The following is a 17,183-nucleotide window of genomic DNA, read 5'->3' on the forward strand; positions in this document are numbered from 1 at the left end:
CTATGATTTAACCCACCAGTCTGTCCCAGCTTTCAAGTTTGTCTTAATGGGCAGTGCTCTACCATTGTCCAGTACCAGACACCAGCTTTGCAAAGTTTACTTTATCACAACTGAGGAAGTTTCAGGTGTCCTCAACACTACTTCCATGAAGCCTAATTTTTTGCTGGAACAAATCTGGTTCAGATAGCTTTAGAAATTTTAACTGTGACTGACACCTGCCCATGCAGTCTCAGAACTCGATACGGCTTCTCAAAAGTCAGTTCTTCAAGACTTCATCTTTACTAGTCTTTACATTTAAGTAATTAAAAAAACATTTAAAAAAGAGTGAACTTTTTGTCTGGAAGACAGCTACAGAAGCATCCTGAAAAAATTATTTCAGGGAATGGCCAAAGGCTGAATATGAATTTAAAAAACATTGAAAATTTGAATATGAGTATGAACAAATATGAAAATCTTTGCATCTTTTAAAGAGGCTGAAACTAGGCATCATTTACAATTTCCTGCACAACTCTAGGACAGCTCCTTTGTTAAGAATTGCAGCTCTATTTCTCTCCTTTTGTTAGCTATACATAGAGAACAGAGAATCCTGCAAGCAGGAATTCTGGAGTAGTTCACTCAAACCCATGTGTCTAAAGGGTAATATCCAAAATAAAGATATTATTTAAGTCAACTATGAACCTAAGCTCCTGGAAGAAGTACACACTAGGCAGTTAGTCCAATCCCCAAAGCACTCCTAGGGCTACGTCTGAAACCAGGAATGAATGAAGATCCCATCTTCTGACTCTACCCTACTGCTCAAGAGGTTCATAATCCAACCATTCAAGTTAAGTCAACTTTCCAAGAAACATTCTGAACTCAGAACTCACACAGAACTGCGGCATACAAAAGACATTAAATATTTATTACATTGCAGCAGCTTTACAAAGAAAAGTTAAAAATTTTAAAATATCCAAATTTTGGACATGATTTTTCTTCATGACAGTTGGTCAGTGGGTCCCTGGGATATCTGTAGGCACCTTTAAGAGTTCTTCAACTTCTTCTTGCAAAGCCTCAGCTTTTTCACTCAGCAGCATCTACAGTGACAAAAACAAACAAACAAAAATTAGAAAACAAATACAAGCATGAGCTGTAATCGTTAGGTTAAAACACCAATGTTTCTTTCAAAAATTGCACCTGGTCTGTGAAAGACCTCTGCTGCTGCTCATAGGACCACAGTGATCACAGGAACCTTTGCCTCAAAGGACCAACCTGTGCACAAGTACTACTACCAACATGTCTTACTGATCAGTGTACACCCATGTAAAAAGCAGTCATGCAAAAATTCATACAGTACACATCTGGTTTTCTCAATTCTGCCACAGTACATCAAATTAACAGAACATAAACAGTTTTGTTTGTAACTACTAAGGAGCATTTTTAACCTTAAACCTTTATTTTCCACATTGGAATAAACATTTTTAAGTTGTGCCTGACAATTTGCCAATCTCTTGCTTTATACGAAATTTCTTACTACAGCATTTTACACCAGACAGAGAGGACTCCCAGTATCAACAACTGTTTAATCTTCTGCCCTGAGCTGTTTGTTGCTGGCAGTTAGAGAAGAACAGGCCTCCATGCTAGCACTCTTCTAACTTCCCAGTTAGAGAAAACTCCATAAATTCAATATCTGAGCATGAGAGTAAGCTAGATTGTTGGATTTGGCACTGATGTGGATGAGGAATCTGCATATATCCCTCTCTTCTGGCTCACAAAGCAGCATAAGAAAAAAAAAAGCAGCAAGAAGCCTACAACAACATTAAACAAATGTGACCTTTTAAGTGCATAAACCTCAAAGTTAGAATGTTTACTCCATGACAATATACAAACCAAGGCTTCGTAATTGACTGTCTCAATTTTACAACCAAACCCCCATCCATTCATTCTAGACATTCCCTTACTTCACCAAAAGTCTGTTCTTTTAAAAGAATTCAACGTGAAGCCAATACCATTGCAACAGCAGATGATTAATGGAGATAGAGAGAAAATGCTACCATTGATAAAAGTACTTCCTGTATTTTTTTAGACAAAACACAATGTTTGTTACATAATTTTTCCCTTCATTTATTTATGTGTGCCAAAGGCTCTAAGTGTGCCTTAGAGGCAGATATTAACTGAAGGCCCTTCTCATGATGCATATTCAAAATGGAAAAGGAAGGAAAGAATGACAGGGCATGACAAAAGCAACTACAAAAGTAACATTAACCCTGTGCCTTGTTGGTTTACATTTCTACAATCCTGGAAATACTGTTCTGTTGCCACAAGTACCACTACTGTAACAAGTAACCACTACTGCCACAAGTATCATTTCTGTAAGGTAAGTCCTGAGATATTGGTAGAATCAAGCATTATCCACTTACGACGACTCAGCAGGGAGACCAGTGTAGTCATTTAGTTCCCGTATTTCATCAGACAAGCGTCAAACATTTTTGCCCTTTGCTTCCCCTCTGAAAAGGAGCAAAATTTGGCACTATGCTGTATGTAACAGGTTGTTCTTATCACAGATCAGTATTTGGATCACAAATATCCACTAACTAGTAAATTGAATCCTTCACTTTTCATGTCATTCAAACATCCACTTTTGACATAATGGAGTTCTGAAGCAGAGTTTTTTATAGCTTTGTTTCTAACTTACCTTTGCAGATGAAACAATTTGTTTGGCTTGACGTCGTGACAAGTGCTCAATCATCTTAATCAGGGTTTCTGGATTTGCATTAGCCAAGTGTGCTAAAGTTTTGTACCCTGCATTATAAAGCTGTTTTGCTCTTGCCTGAAAGGACAGAATTGCGTTAGATTATGAGAACAGGCAATAAGAATTACTGTTAAGTGCCAACCTCTGCACCAACCTCCAATATTTAATTAAATTCTGTGAATCAATCCAATTCTCTGTTCTCTTTTTAACAGAAATAGTCATTGAGAATCTTTACTCCTCAAAAGCACAGTTTTTTACCACTAAGATTTACCTCACTCAACAATTTCACCCAGCTCTTAGGAACCCTGTATTTTCTGAGCCTAGATAATACTGACTCTGCCATCTTCTCATTTTATCAGATGTTTTGCATTCACTGTCACTGGCAGCAACAACTGTCTCACATTCTTTGGAGGTGCCTAAGTGAAAGGAGGGCTGATTTTAACAGAATTTTTTTCACTGAATTTTTACAGAACAGCTTTCACAAAACTCCAGAAGAGGCTATACTTTCCTATTTCAAGCTTATAAATACTTTTTCTTTAACATCACAGTATCTTTTTTATTTCTCCAATTCTGTGCGAAGTCATAGCTGTGAACCCACATATACAGGAGAGATGCACATCACAGGAAGTAATTCTCTGGAATTTGATTGTCACCAGTGTAAGAGGGTGGGCATTATCTGCTTCTCTTGACTCTGATCCCATTGCCTATGTAAGGCAGCCAAGGAGTATTTGCTTAACAGGGGGTCTCTGGGCAAACAAATTCCTTTTGCAAAACAAATAATGCTAGAACTTTACAAAGTTAAAATTAAAATGCATTTCTACACTAGTAGTGGAGTAATGTGCCGTACACCCAAGGCTGAGTTATGAAATAAATGACCATCTGGTGAACAAACATATGGTTAATTACCTTTTGGGTCTTTTCCCCCCTCACCTCTTTTAGAGACAACAAGGAATAGAAAGACATTTATTTGATGGCTTATATGGGGTCTTTTAGCATCCCACAGGAAATAGCTTACAATATATAATCTTCCTCCATGCATGTTCATTGATGTGAAATAGGTGTCATTAATTTCACCAGAAGTAGCCATTAATTGACAATAAGTATTTCCTGTGCTCTATTTGGCTGTTGTATGCACAGTATGTCAAATAACACAGAATCCTTTCTCACAAATTACTTGAATCTCATGAAGGGGGTTTAGATTGTTCTTTGAAAACTGCACAACTAAATGTGCAAAAAATAATTCTCTTTCACTACAGTACTCTCAAGAGTGATTTTCTAAATTTCCTCCACAGAAATCTAAGCAAGTCACATCTGTTTCAGGACAATTTACCTGCTACAAGTATCAGTTGTTGGTATAGTTTTAACTCCAACGGCAGAAGTACCTTGGTTATAGCATTAATTTTTTTTGAAGGGTCTCCTTTAAAATACAACTTTATCAGAATCATGCTGTCCAGACATTTTTTTGCCTTACTTCTCTGGCCACAGAAATGGTCTCATATGGAGTGAGCTGTGAAAAAATTACTACTTACTTTTGATATATATATATAAAAAAACCCAACAGCCGATTAGATTTCAAGTCTTCAGTGTTTAGGTTTTGAGAATAAAACCTTATTGCCACTAAATTCAGTGGTTTCCTGACAAACTGATTCTATAATAGGCTGGACAGGCAAGTTAAATAATTTTGCAGATAGTATAACCTTGGACTGAAGCCCCAAAAGATTTTCTACTTTAGTAGGGATCTTTGATTCAGAAACTGGCTACATTTCTTATTTAAAGTACATGCAGCACTGCAAGTGATTTGCAAAAGCCTAAGTTCTCATTAGGACTTCACGTATTTCCATGAGGATGTAAATTCTTATTCCTCTTTACTCCTATGAACTTTAGAATTCTTACCACAAAAGAAACCTGGACTCTGTTTTCCAGCTGAGTATACAGCTAAATTATTGTCCAAATAGAGCATTTTCACTGTTGCTGTGGCAGCAGCCAGAAGAAAAACACTAATGGCTCCAGCTCATACTTCCTCAACAGACCACTTTTCCCCCAACCTCCAGACTGTTGTGGAATATCTGCATTTTGCTGAATTCTCCATAATAAACTCGCCTGATCTTCCAGATATACTTGAAAGGCACAGTAACATTTAGCATATAAGTTCACACTGAAAAATTTCATATAAGCCATGTTTACTAACCTCTAGAACCCCTGCTACCTCCATCAGAGGGATGAGTTCTGTCTTAACGCAGTATGTCAGCTGCTTGGTAAGCTCTGTCAGCAAGGCTTTATAAACCCAGAATTCTTCCAATTCCTGCAGAGATGGAGATCACTAAAAATCAGATCTTAAGTTTGTATTTGGGGGACACGACAGATAAAAAGCTCTGCTATGGCAACAAGTGTATATTTGGCTTTTAGGCAGGGGAAGCACTGATATTTCTAATTATCCTTTCAGCCAGCTGCAGAGCTGTATTCAGCACTCCAGCTGAACATCCCAAGGTTGGGGCAGTTCTGAAGGACAAGCAATGCATTATCTCAACAGAGCAAAGAAATGCAAGAGAACAAGCCAACTGTTTTCCTGAGCTGACATTCCACAACCAGATGGCCTTATTTATAGGAGAAAGGTAGAACTGACAGTTATTTCACCAACAGCGCTGACACTGATTAGTGCCCCATACAGTTTGTGTATTTTCACATTCTCAGTGCATAAAGCTTACTTTTAGTATCAGAAATATGACTGTACAGGGCTGTTTTCCTCAACAGGGAAAATAAATTTGAACGGAAAAGGTGAAAAAACATTTTTGCACAGTAGAGCTGAAATACAACACCCGTGTTCAGTTCTGAAGTAAGAGAACAAAACTCCAGATTTTGAAAAACCAATCACAAAGGATTTATTTCCATTCATTTAACACACTACCTCACAGAAGTGTAGAAGGCAGGAGGCAAACGAGGCAGCAGAATTAAGGAGATTTTGCACATATCCTCGGGACAGATTAAACTTCTCTGAAACATTCCATACATTGGTCTCTTTCACCAGGGTATAAAGGACAAATGTCAGGTAGAGCCTGTTTACCACAGCACTGTCCACATTCTAGGAATAAAACAAGCTAAAACTCAGAGCTCATATCAAACTCCAGATTTTCTGTTAGTACTGCATGGAAATTCTTTTCATCTCTCTACTCTTTCACAGCTCTAAAACATTTCTATATTATACCCAAAGACATTAAACGTTAAGAAAACCAAACAATAGGGTTAAAAGAACTTTAATAATTAGAACAGTTAAAGAGAACACTAACAGAAAAATAACCTAGAATTTGTAAACAATCTAGAATTTGTAAATAATCAAATAAAATTACTAAACAGTCATCTTAGGTATGAGAAATCTCCAGCCTACCTTTCTGATGGCTTGGCCAGAAGCCTTTTTTGTAATAAAGCTTTCAGGCACTCCCACAATATCTGCTACTTTTTGCTCTGCTGCGCTTAGCTGGTTGAACTAAAATAAGATTACACAAAGAATTTTCAGATTTCTCTTAATATTATAGAAAAAAAAAAGTGTATTATTTACAGTGAAAGAATGTTTTTCAGTATCTCTGCAGAGTACTTAGTCACTAGACTAGTCCTGTAGTCCCTAGACAGTCAGATCTGCAGTCTCTTTTCCCACTTATCTGAATTATCTGTAAATGTCCATCTCTGAATGCCTCATTTAAAAAAAAACACAACATTTTAGTGCTCCCACAGTATACAACAGTTTACAGAAAATGGAATAGTGGAATTATGGGTGGATCTTACAAAGAATGGAAGACTAGAATGAGGGCAGTGCTGCTAAGGCTGACACAAGCACAGTCTATAGGAGAAGTATTTGCCACAGTGTAAGAGTTACAATCACAGTTGGAATTTAGTATTAGACTCATCATTAGACACATCAAACAATGGTTAAGTCTCTAGTGGATTTTGCTCCTTAGATTACACATATAAATGAATGAGCATCGGAAGGTAAATATGGCTCTTGATCAATTTAATAGTGGTTTTCTTGTAGGACTAGTTTATAGGAAAGTCTTGTTTAAGATAAACCAGACTTCGGCAATGGCAAGGCAAGCACCAAGGTCAGAGGTAGGATTTAGAGTACTGGCAACTCAAGAGATATGTTTCATGCCACGGTTTCCTCCAAAGAGGGTCAAATATTATAGGTACAAAAGAGAACTTAGATTTTTATGCAGCAGAAGAAAGTAGTTCTGCCCTGCCTCTGAAAATAAAACAGCACATCTTTTCATTACATTGCTACCCCACTAGCTACATTTCCTATGCCTATAAACTCACTGCAAATTTAATAAGCAGGATTATTGTACACCCCAACGCATGTTTGCTAGCAAATCCTCACCTGTCTCAAGTATATCATCCAATCTGGGCTACAGCTAGAAGTCATATCATAGGGAGTTGCCAGATATAGAAGATGTAGATTGCTCTCCAGAATTAGCCCCTCCAAACCTTTCTTCAAGTCCCTGTACAGAAGATTGCAGTATGCCAAGTCTATAGATCCTAGAATAAGCACACAGCGTATTGCAATTATAAACAGGCACACAGTCAAGCGCAATAGATTTTAACATAGTCAATATTATCTTTATCTTCCACAAAACCTTGTTATGCCATCTGAATTGAAGAGAAATAACTGTAACATAAGTAAATGTTCTAACCTAACATGAGCAGTGAAACAAAACTGAGGAAAGGCAGTCACCTATTTCCATGCATGTCTGTTCTGTGTGGTTTTGGAGTTTGTGAAATGCCTTGGCTTTAATGAAATCCTGCAATAATGTGGTAGATTGAAGGACTCTTTCAGATTGCTAATCCAGTTTCATTCCATACCCCAAAATCTTTATGCTGTGCCAGGAAAACAGAACTTCCTGATATATTCTCTTCTTTATTACAATTGGTCTACGTGTCATATGCTCCCTTTCCATCTCGAGCTTCCCTCTAGTCAAGAAATCCCTCTGTTCACAACAACTGTTCATAACAATGAACTACAAAATGAGGTCCTGAGCACTTTAATTACAACCACTAAATCAAATCTTTAAGTAATTTTTTTAGGGGTACACTTCTGGTTTTGCTCCCACTGGGATCAATATTATTACACTTCATTCCCATCCCACTCTGTCATGTGCTACTTGTTCATTCCCATTTTCAGTTCAGCACATCATTCAGTAAAACTGTCTTTCTACAACTTATTTTTGGCTGCGGTTTCAGACTGAAAATGGGAAAAAGGACCAAACTGAGAAAAGGCTGAAATGCTGAAATACAGATTATAATAAGATTAAAAAAAGCCCTACCTTTATATGTAGCTTTTCCCAGAGGCGTGATTGTTAGTGTACATTTGGAATTGTGGTCCTTCTCAGATATTCTTCCTTTTAGGAGTCCTTTTTCTATTAGATTTTCCAGTCCATCTTTAATTATCTCTGAGAGGCTCTTCTCTTTAGACAAGAGCTGCTGCTGAACACCCAGCAACGTACCACACATAAAACTGTTGACCTCCTCACAGGTAACTGCTATCTGCAACAGTTTTGGAAGTGATTAGCATACTGGAAGTTATAATTTCATAAGATATAGGAAAAAATTTAACAAATAGAAGAAGTTTGATGCCCTGTTGATGTGTTTTTATAGAAATACATGACAACGTGACAATAAATAGAATGATAGGCAGCCTATGGCAGATCTGATGGGACTGCTCTCCATCTGGTCTATTATTCAATCTACTGCATCATGTTAAATTTGTTTCCACTGTTTCTATTTGAATCAAGTATCAGAAATAGAAATATTAATACTGTATTGTATAATGAGGTAGATACCATTTTTGCTTTTACATATAAAGAAACTGTCATGTTATGTGATTTTATTTAACTTGGCTATTAAGTAAAGACTAATCAAACCTTTGCCCTTCTTATCTGATTGGAAGCTGTTCTGAAGTTTCAAGTCCATATGTTTAAGAAGTCTGCCTTTTTTTTCTACAGAATCAACAGGCAACATTTTCTTTGCATTTCCAAGCACTTAAGTTACTCACAGAGAAGAGTTAACTGATACCTTCAGTCCGACCAAAGACAACAACAGGCTCTGCATTCCCTTGGTCAACTCCAGCAGAAGATTGCTGTAACAATTCTCCAAAGGACTGGAAACTAAATCCTGAACCTAAAAGAGCAAAAAATGTATTTGTGCAGGGAAAATATTTATGCATTAATTTTACACTTAAAAAACCCACTAATATGCATGATTCAGCTCATAAAGAAAATAAGTGTAAACATCTAAATTTTACAATTCAGATATGAAAACAAACCACATAAAAGTTATTTAAAGGTATTACTATATAAGCTAAATATTTGCAACATTAAGAAGTGAAGAAAAATTAGGCTAGGCAGCTCAGCTCCTCCTGTTTATTCTATCAACTTAACACAACAATTCGAATTATCAACAGTTTTGTAAAAATTACCAAGTGTTTGTCTTTCTCTTGCACTATGAGAATACTTTCTCCAGCATCATCAATACCAGCTCGACCAGCTCTGCCAATCATTTGTTTATACTGGTTCTTCTTCAGGAAGTCATTAGCAACATAAGGAGCTCTGAGAATAACCCTGTAAAGAAGCCTTTAATAAGTCATACTTTATACTCAAATTACTAAAGCAGCAATAAAATGGTGCAAATTCATTCTTTAAATATGCCCCTTACCTAGTAACGAATAAAAATCAAATGCACCTCTTTGAACAGATGTGTAAATCAAATGCAAAGCATTTAACAACTTAAGGTTTATTAAATGGTAAGCCATGTTCATTATGTTTTGCAGAATCTTTGAAACTAGTTTTTACATGTACTCTTAGGCCTGAGTTCAAGATGAAAATCACTGAGATATAAAATAAACCCTACAGAAAAACACAAGCAACACTGACCATACACCACTTATGCTAAAAAGACAACACTTGTCTTTCATATGAATTTTGTTTCTTCCCTCAGAATTCCAATATATGTGCACACAGAAGTGGACTCCTAGCAAATAGTCTTTGGTCGCACAGAGTACAGCAATCACATCGTCAGCACTTGTACGTCAAAATATAACACATTTTTGTTTTAAAACATATTCAAATTAACTCCTTAGAAAAGATTTATTTTCCAGTTTTAAATTTAAGCTGTTCTTAGGTCAAATTCTAAAGAAACCACTGTACTCCCGAAAAGCATCAGTAAAACACTGAAATATTTCTTCAATATATTAAAATTTCCTTATTCCATTTAGGTAAGTGCTCCTCAGCTACGCATTCTGAGGGACTTGCTACTGACTCACTTTTCCTACATAAAAACTTTGTAGTCTTCTGTCCCAACTTGAGCACGAAATCCCTTATATTTCCAATTTGCTAGTAAAAGCAGAAAGACACTTTAAATAGCACTGATATTTACAACTTATCAAAGCAATTTTTTTAAAAAGCAAAAATCTATATAAAAGATGGAATATGTTTTGGTTATTAACCTTCTAGCTGGCAAGTTGACTCCAGCAGCCAGAGTAGCTGTGCAAGCAAGTAGACACAGGACACCTGTAGAATATGCTTCCTCTATGAGTTTTCTTTCATCATTTGTAAGGCCACTATGGTGATAGGCAATACCAAAAGGGATTGTTTGCTTCAGAACAGGACAGACACTTCCATTTCCAATATTCTTTAGGTCCTTGATGAGATCTTGTTTCTCTTTCTCCTTGTGAGCTCTAAATTCTCTTGGAGGAGGAAAAGTATTTCTTTAGACTTTGACCAACCATTAACTAAAAAAAAAAAAAACCAACAACAACCAAGAAACATGCTTACTGTCTATTTCTGTTCATTATCCATTCCTCTAAGATCTAGATTGGAGAAAGAGTTATTACAGTAATTTTAAAATAGCAATACACAGGACTGATTTAGCTGCAACAGAACTCTCTTCTTGTTTATAAGCACAGGCACAGAAGGGATTAAATATTGGTTGTGTGTGGGTATTGAGTGCACCAAAGATGGAAATAGGCCCAGGAGTGAAGATTATAGGTACATTTTAAAATGGTTTCAATTTTGATAGCAAGGGAGCAGGTTTGTTACATTATTTTAATATAATTTCTTTCTACATAAAATTTACTTTGCTAGACCATTATGAGTTGATCAAATCGCATTTAAACAAAACCAAACTTAAGTCTTACTTTCTTGTCTTTATTAATGAAGTCTGGTTTAGGTTTTACAACTTAGATTCACAAAGTGGGTGTGGAACAGAGATATTCAATTGACTAATAACATACATGACCAAATACAGGGCTACAGAGGAAAACGTTTGTTTTCTAAGCTTGCAGAAACCAGTGCCAAAGGGACACACATTAATTTAGGATGAGTTTTTATGTAGCATTTGTCCGCTGATAACCATTTTTCAAATAGTTTGGTTTAAAAGTAAGAATTTTTAAAAAAACCCTTTTGTTTAGTAAGCCTTTCACAGTTTGCTATCACTTTTGCAGTTTGCAACTTCATATCATTCCATGGTCAAAGTATTTACTTGACAATAAATCCTTTATTCAATATATATAATTAAAAAAACCCAAACATGACATACTTACTTCTTGAGGTACTTGCACACCATTGAAGCCACATTTTCACAATTCTTTTTAGTGGGACAAAAGACTAGGCAGGAATAATTAGGGATAACTTCAGTAACCAGGGCAATGATGTGGTCAGGATCTGCTTTCTCCAGATAACTAGAATACTATAATAAAGACAGATTGACAAATATTTAAACTTAGAAATTAAGTCATAACCTAAGTATGTAATACTAAGCAATATTTGTTCTCAACCTTGCTAGAATACACTCATTTAATTTAATGTGGTATAATTGCAAGAAGGGACAAGATTTTCTCCCAATCCTCACTTGAAAGAGTTTATTAATGTATCAGGCTTGAACTGAGTGATACACGGATGTACAAATCAAATTCTTTGCCTTTTTCCCTTAATACTTAATTTTCTTTTAGCAACACCATAGTTACTTGTGATGCTGGCAGTCTAACACAAAACATTTTTCTTTGTAAAAGTTGAAATGAATCCCTACAAGCCAGGAATAAGCTGGAAAACTCCCCAAAAAGTATCTTCTTTCAGTACTGTCTTAAGTGATGAACCATTGAGAAAATATATCCCAAAACAAAAAGCAATGGGTATCTGGAATACTCAAACCCATTACTGTTCACATGCCAAAATACTGAAGAAACTTCTACCTTGAAGAGTGAAAATGAAGTGAAAATCAAGTTAAGTGTTCAGTATTTTAAGGCCTTTTTCCTCCCCAAAGCTCACCATTTTCTTTCTCATAGGTACTACAAATGAACTATCACGTTTAAGCAATTTCTCTAGTAAAAGGCCTATTAAAAAAAAAATCAATGTATAATAATACATTTCATAAAAACAGTTCAAAGAAACTATAAGCACTTTGGTTTTTACCTTGAAATTAAGGACACGTGAAAAAGTAAAGCCATTTTCTGTTTTGCTGTCAACTGCATAAATGATGTCTCGTATCTTCACATACTCCTTTAATTCTACCTAGCAAGATAGAAGTCATAAACAGAAACTTCAGTTAAATTACTAAGTTTTCTCTCAAGCTATTGCTTATGTACAGCTAAAGCTTTTCTCTAAGCATCACATGACATATATACCTACATATACACAAGCACACACTTCACCCCATCAAGAACTTCTGGATAAGTTAATTGTTTTAATTATCTGCCTTGATAAGGCATTGAATCATGATGAAGAATGATAAATATTGTATCCCATAAACTATTAATAAACCATTGTCCTGATAGCATACAAGCACCAGTAGCAGAGATTCTAGTTACATCAAAAGAACTGATTTATATCAGTAGCTATAATTTAAAAATTGGTTTAGTTAAAGTGACACAAATGTCTTAACAGGACAACATAAAGGTTCTTGCATTTGTGCATTTAGAAGTGCATAGTGAAATTTATTGCACTGGTAACAACTGTAAGCAATAGAATGGAATTATATTACACTATACTGTGAAATTAAGCAAAAAAGATGTGATACAATGCTAAAAAGATTTACTGTAATTTTACAGCCAAATATCTTCCTTACTAGTTATGGTATCTTGTATACAGACCGGTCTAAAATTGTTGGTGTAGTACTCTGCTCGCAGGAACTTCTGCAGGTCTCCAACATTATTTAACGTTGCACTCATTCCAATGATTTGTGTGTTTCCTGTAGAACACAAGTTGAGAGGAATTTATTGTCACATGACCAATTTTTAACACTTCTGCTCAGTAATTACTTCATAGGCCTGCTTCTTCATCGTTAGTCTTTCATAAATACCAAAGTAGCCTGATTGAAGGGGGATCTATGCTAAGAAATACTACCTGAGATGTAAACATTAAAAAAGATCATTTAACTGGAATGGTTAGGGGCTCCTACAAATAAATAGAAGACAATTGACAATACTCAGGATTTTGCAGAGAAGTATCAAAAAAGCTTCAAGAACACCCAACCCATCATTGGAGGGTCAATGAACATTGTTACCGCATGGAGTCATCGCGTGTTTTTCAAAAGCAGCCAGAATACCACAAATCCAGAAAGCAAAAGTATGATTCCTCTCTAGAGATGCCATCACTACAATACACTAATAACATTAACAGCAGCCATGACTTACTACTGGTGTAAAGGATTTTTGCAAGAGTAATTTCCAGTATTGCTCCACGACTTCCCTCACCAAGCATATGCAGCTGTGCACAGAAGGGAAAAATAAAATGCAAGAATGTTACTGAGTTAAGAGTATTTCTTCAAAAAAAAAAAAAATAATCACCAACCTAAAATACCCCCAACAAATTATGTAGACCTAACCAAATACTACAGGATTCTTTCTTGGACTTCTGCTTGTAAATTTTGACTGCTAAGCTCCTTCCAGAAGTACAACCTCACTGACACAACATTTAAGAATCAAGACGAAACGTAGACAAGATCTACCTTCCATTTAACTAGACATAATCGACCCAAACAGTTAACTCCTGACAGTAAAAAGTCAGCGTGGAGATCCTTGTATTCACCAGTCAAAAACAATTTTCAACAAAATGTGTTTTAATCAACACTCAGTGTAGAAAAATTTCTAGCAGGCAGCTCCCAGAAAGAGTAGAATTTAATGCTTCAGTTGCCTTCTGTTTAGAAGCTCCTGTGCTAAAGTAAGTTCAGTCAGCCCCCCTACACATGTTATTTAACCCCACAATCAACCCTTAGTAGCACAACTCAGCCACACCACTAAAAAGAAGAATAAGGGGCAATTCTTATAGCCAATTGTTACTTGATATTTTTCTTTTTTTTTTTAATGTTCCATTGAGTTGTTATTAATACCAGACACAAAGTCTCACAGTTTCACACTTAGGAGCTAAGTTCTGGGATTCATGAAATACATTCCATACAACTAAAATTATTTATGCTTTTTTGTAATCTCTTACAGATGTCTAAGTAACAAGTAATCATTTAGGAATTCACTATCAAACACTAACACAGTAGATCTCTTGATATAGAATTGTTCTGATACAGCAACAAGTGCTTCAGTTAAAGAAAAATAACTTGTAATTTTACAGAATTATGTACCAATGCAGAATAAACTTAGTTAAGTAGTAGTAATTTCATGATGAACACTCAAACCAAAACCAAGCAATCAAATAACTTGTTTTGCTAATTATTGTATATTAGAAGTATGTAATATATGATCAATCTGAGTAAGTCTTGTGTCATACCTCATCTACTACAACCAGGCCGAGGTCACTGATCCTCTCTGTTTCGATTAAGGAATTCACCAGAGCATGTCCTTTTTCTATGGTAGCAATATAAAGAGATTTTTTTACTCTCCTTTTGATTGGTGGAAGTCTTCCTTTACTTCCTGCGTATTCTTCAACCAGGAAACCCAGTTCTACCCCAAAACTTGATAAACCCCTAATCTGTAAGGAAAAAAAATCCATCAGAGAACAAACACATGCTCATTTTGGATTTCAGAGCTGCCTCAAGAACTCAACGCACAAATAACCAATCCAGACCACAATCAATGGCTTGAATTAGTGAAAACATATTAGCTATGACTACCTACTCCAGCTGCAAAACTGAAGTGTCTGCACATGTTATCAGGTTGTGTTTCATCTGCTCCCTAAAATTAACTTTCCCTTTACACCAAAAAATGATAGCTTTTATTTCAAGACCATTTCTTTAGCAAGTTGGACAGCTCAGCTCTTGGGCTGCAGAAATATACAAAACATCAAAAAAGCACCACTATTTCAAAATGCAGTTTATATATAAATATATATATATATAATTTACTTTACAACTCAGCATCCTCACCTCATGATTTATGACTGTTCCATTAGAAAATTACTGACCCTCAGAGCAGCATCTAGGAGGGGTCAGTCACTTCACTCACTTCCCACCATATACTCATAAAAATCACGGACTTGCTGAAAACCAGCCAAGTAACAAGGTGACAAAGCATATCAGAAAAGATATGTATCAAACAAAGAAGTATCAGAAACACTGTATCCAGACCTTTTCTTGGACAATGGCAACATATGGCAGGATCATCAGAACATCCTTCTGCCTGCAGAGTAGTTCTTGGAGAATCATTATTTCAGCTACCAGTGTTTTTCCACCACTGGTTGGTAATGAGTATATTAAGTTCTTTCTTTGCTGTAGAGATTCTAACATTAAGCAATCATGCTGCCACTCTGAAAAACCAAAAAGGAACTATTAGGAATCCCAGGGGCATGATGGCCAATAGCAAAATGCCTACGTTTCCCATGGAATACTTTAAGCCCAGCGTTTGAGGACTTTCCCTCAATAAATCACTAGAAGTCTTAAGTGGTGGAGCCTTCCACAGTCTATTCTATAAGCCATATGAACCTTTTCCACCCATCTAAAACACGAAGACAGCCATTTACAAAACCAAAACAACTATTTTCCAACATGGTTTACATCAAAAATTACCTTATATATTTTTACAGGGTAATAGGTGAAAGAGACAACACTCCACTAGCACTTTTTTTTCCAACAAATCATTAGTTACACTACCATAAAGCGTTTCAATCCCTCGAAGTTGTCTGAATAAATCTTTAACTTTGCTAGGTAATCCATAAAAAGGGCCTATATCAACAGAAGAAGATTCAATAGCTTTCCTAGCAACAAAAATCTCTTCAGATAAAACAGCTTCTTTAAGCTGCTTGGTCTTAGAGACCTGCAGAGTTTGGGCTTTGGCATTTCCAGTCATAGCACTTTTCAGGTGATCTTTAAGACTCTCCGTTTTCAATAAAACACACTTGGAGTCCAAGGAAAAGTCCATAAGTCTGTTCCTGTGTTCAGCATCAGCACAATAAGACGATGGGCTCCTGATTTTGTCGGAGGAAGAATTCACACACTCATTCCTCCCTTTTGAGTCCGCAGACGTCCTAAAAGCAGAAGAAAGTTTATCCATTTTCTCAAAATACAAAAGTTGTGATGATGGCAAGTCGCCTAAAAGAGATTCAGCTGGTTCTCTATTGCCATCCACCAGGTCTCTGTCACGCACTCGGCAAGAACCCTCTTTTTCAGCTTTAGGGACAGACACATTTTCTGAAGCAGAGAAGTTGTCTTGTTTTTTTTGGTGAATTCCTAACTGAAGATTCCCAGCTGTGATTTCTCCAGCTGCTTTCACATCCGTGTTTTTATCCTGCAGGTACTTGTGTTCGATGTCATCCACTTGAGCTAGGAAAGAATCATTTCCGCAGAAGCTGTCATAGTCACCGAACATGTCTTCTTCACTGTCGTTACAGTACTGTAAAACCACAACAGTGAGCATCAGTACTCTGAAGCAACGCCACAGGAAGCAGCATAACTTGTGCAGCACACACATCAGATGCAAATAATCCCCAGCTTAAAAGAAAATTGTCTTTTCTGACATTCTCTGTGGGGGAAACCCAGGTCGCATTCTAAAGGAACACATACCTCGACTCAGTGAAACCAAACCTAAAAGCAGGACGGAAGCCTGCCCAGGGAGCTGATGTAGATGAGCTTTTTTAAAGGCAAAGCCAAACGCGATCATCCCCTCTCGTACAAAGCACGGCCCTTCCCGACACACGCCACGCAGGCTCGGCCAGGGACGTTCCACCCTCCCAGATGGAGCTCCCCCGCCCCGACACCAGCCCTAGGACCCCGACATCCCCTACCGGGGGCTCCGCCGGGGGTGACCCCTCGCCGCCAGCGCTCGGTCTCTTGCGAGCCACCGGCGAGCCGCCGACGCTGGGCTGCACCGCGGCGCGGCTCCTCTTGCGCTCCGAGCTGGGGCGGCTCTTCCTGCGCACCGCGAGGCCGGGCTCGGCCATGGCCGGGTCCCGGTCCCAGCCCCAGCCCCAGCCCCAGGCGGCGCCCCGCGGCCGGGGCTGCGGGGAGCCCCGGCTCACGGCCGCGGCGGGACAGG

At 37.2% G+C, this 17,183-nt stretch overlaps 1 protein-coding gene across 3 annotated transcripts; it reads right to left on the bottom strand.

Annotated features, from left to right (window-relative positions):
• Window positions 1–873: 873 nt before the first annotated feature.
• On the bottom strand, window positions 874–17,125 carry HELQ (helicase, POLQ like). 3 transcript variants are annotated; one of them, XM_050327305.1, is made up of 18 exons: window positions 16,933–17,125; window positions 15,803–16,541; window positions 15,281–15,459; window positions 14,485–14,685; window positions 13,398–13,470; window positions 12,855–12,952; window positions 12,178–12,276; window positions 11,310–11,455; window positions 10,215–10,454; window positions 9,189–9,330; window positions 8,786–8,890; window positions 8,038–8,257; window positions 7,095–7,252; window positions 6,111–6,209; window positions 5,634–5,807; window positions 4,917–5,030; window positions 2,672–2,806; window positions 874–1,073 (listed from the first exon to the last, which is right to left on the bottom strand). In XM_050327305.1, exons 1-18 carry the CDS (start codon window positions 17,086–17,088, stop codon window positions 987–989), a joined length of 3,165 nt encoding a protein of 1,054 aa, XP_050183262.1. In that variant the 5' UTR covers window positions 17,089–17,125; the 3' UTR covers window positions 874–986. The 3 variants fall into 3 exon arrangements, with proteins under 3 accessions (XP_050183262.1, XP_050183263.1, XP_050183264.1); XM_050327306.1 differs by lacking the exons at window positions 15,281–15,459; window positions 16,933–17,125 and having other exon boundaries at window positions 15,803–15,997; XM_050327307.1 differs by lacking the exons at window positions 13,398–13,470; window positions 15,281–15,459; window positions 15,803–16,541; window positions 16,933–17,125 and having other exon boundaries at window positions 14,485–14,620.
• Between the last annotated feature and the right edge of the window lie 58 nt (window positions 17,126–17,183).

Source organism: Myiozetetes cayanensis, unplaced genomic scaffold, assembly GCF_022539395.1.
Source record: "Myiozetetes cayanensis isolate MyiCay16 unplaced genomic scaffold, myiCay2020 scf33, whole genome shotgun sequence".
In the NCBI taxonomy this organism is placed as follows: domain Eukaryota; kingdom Metazoa; phylum Chordata; class Aves; order Passeriformes; family Tyrannidae; genus Myiozetetes; species Myiozetetes cayanensis.

Bases quoted from the DNA above. Each gene is read 5' to 3' on its own strand.
- HELQ (XM_050327305.1), bottom strand. From the start codon at position 17,088: ATGGCCGAGCCCGGCCTCGCGGTGCGCAGGAAGAGCCGCCCCAGCTCG. The intron at 13,471-14,484 runs GTATGACACAAG...TTCTGTGCACAG, and splicing joins GCCTGGTTGTAGTAGATGAG to CTGCATATGCTTGGTGAGGG. The intron at 1,074-2,671 runs GTAAGTTAGAAA...TTGTCACTGTAG, and splicing joins AAATTGTTTCATCTGCAAAG to ATGCTGCTGAGTGAAAAAGC.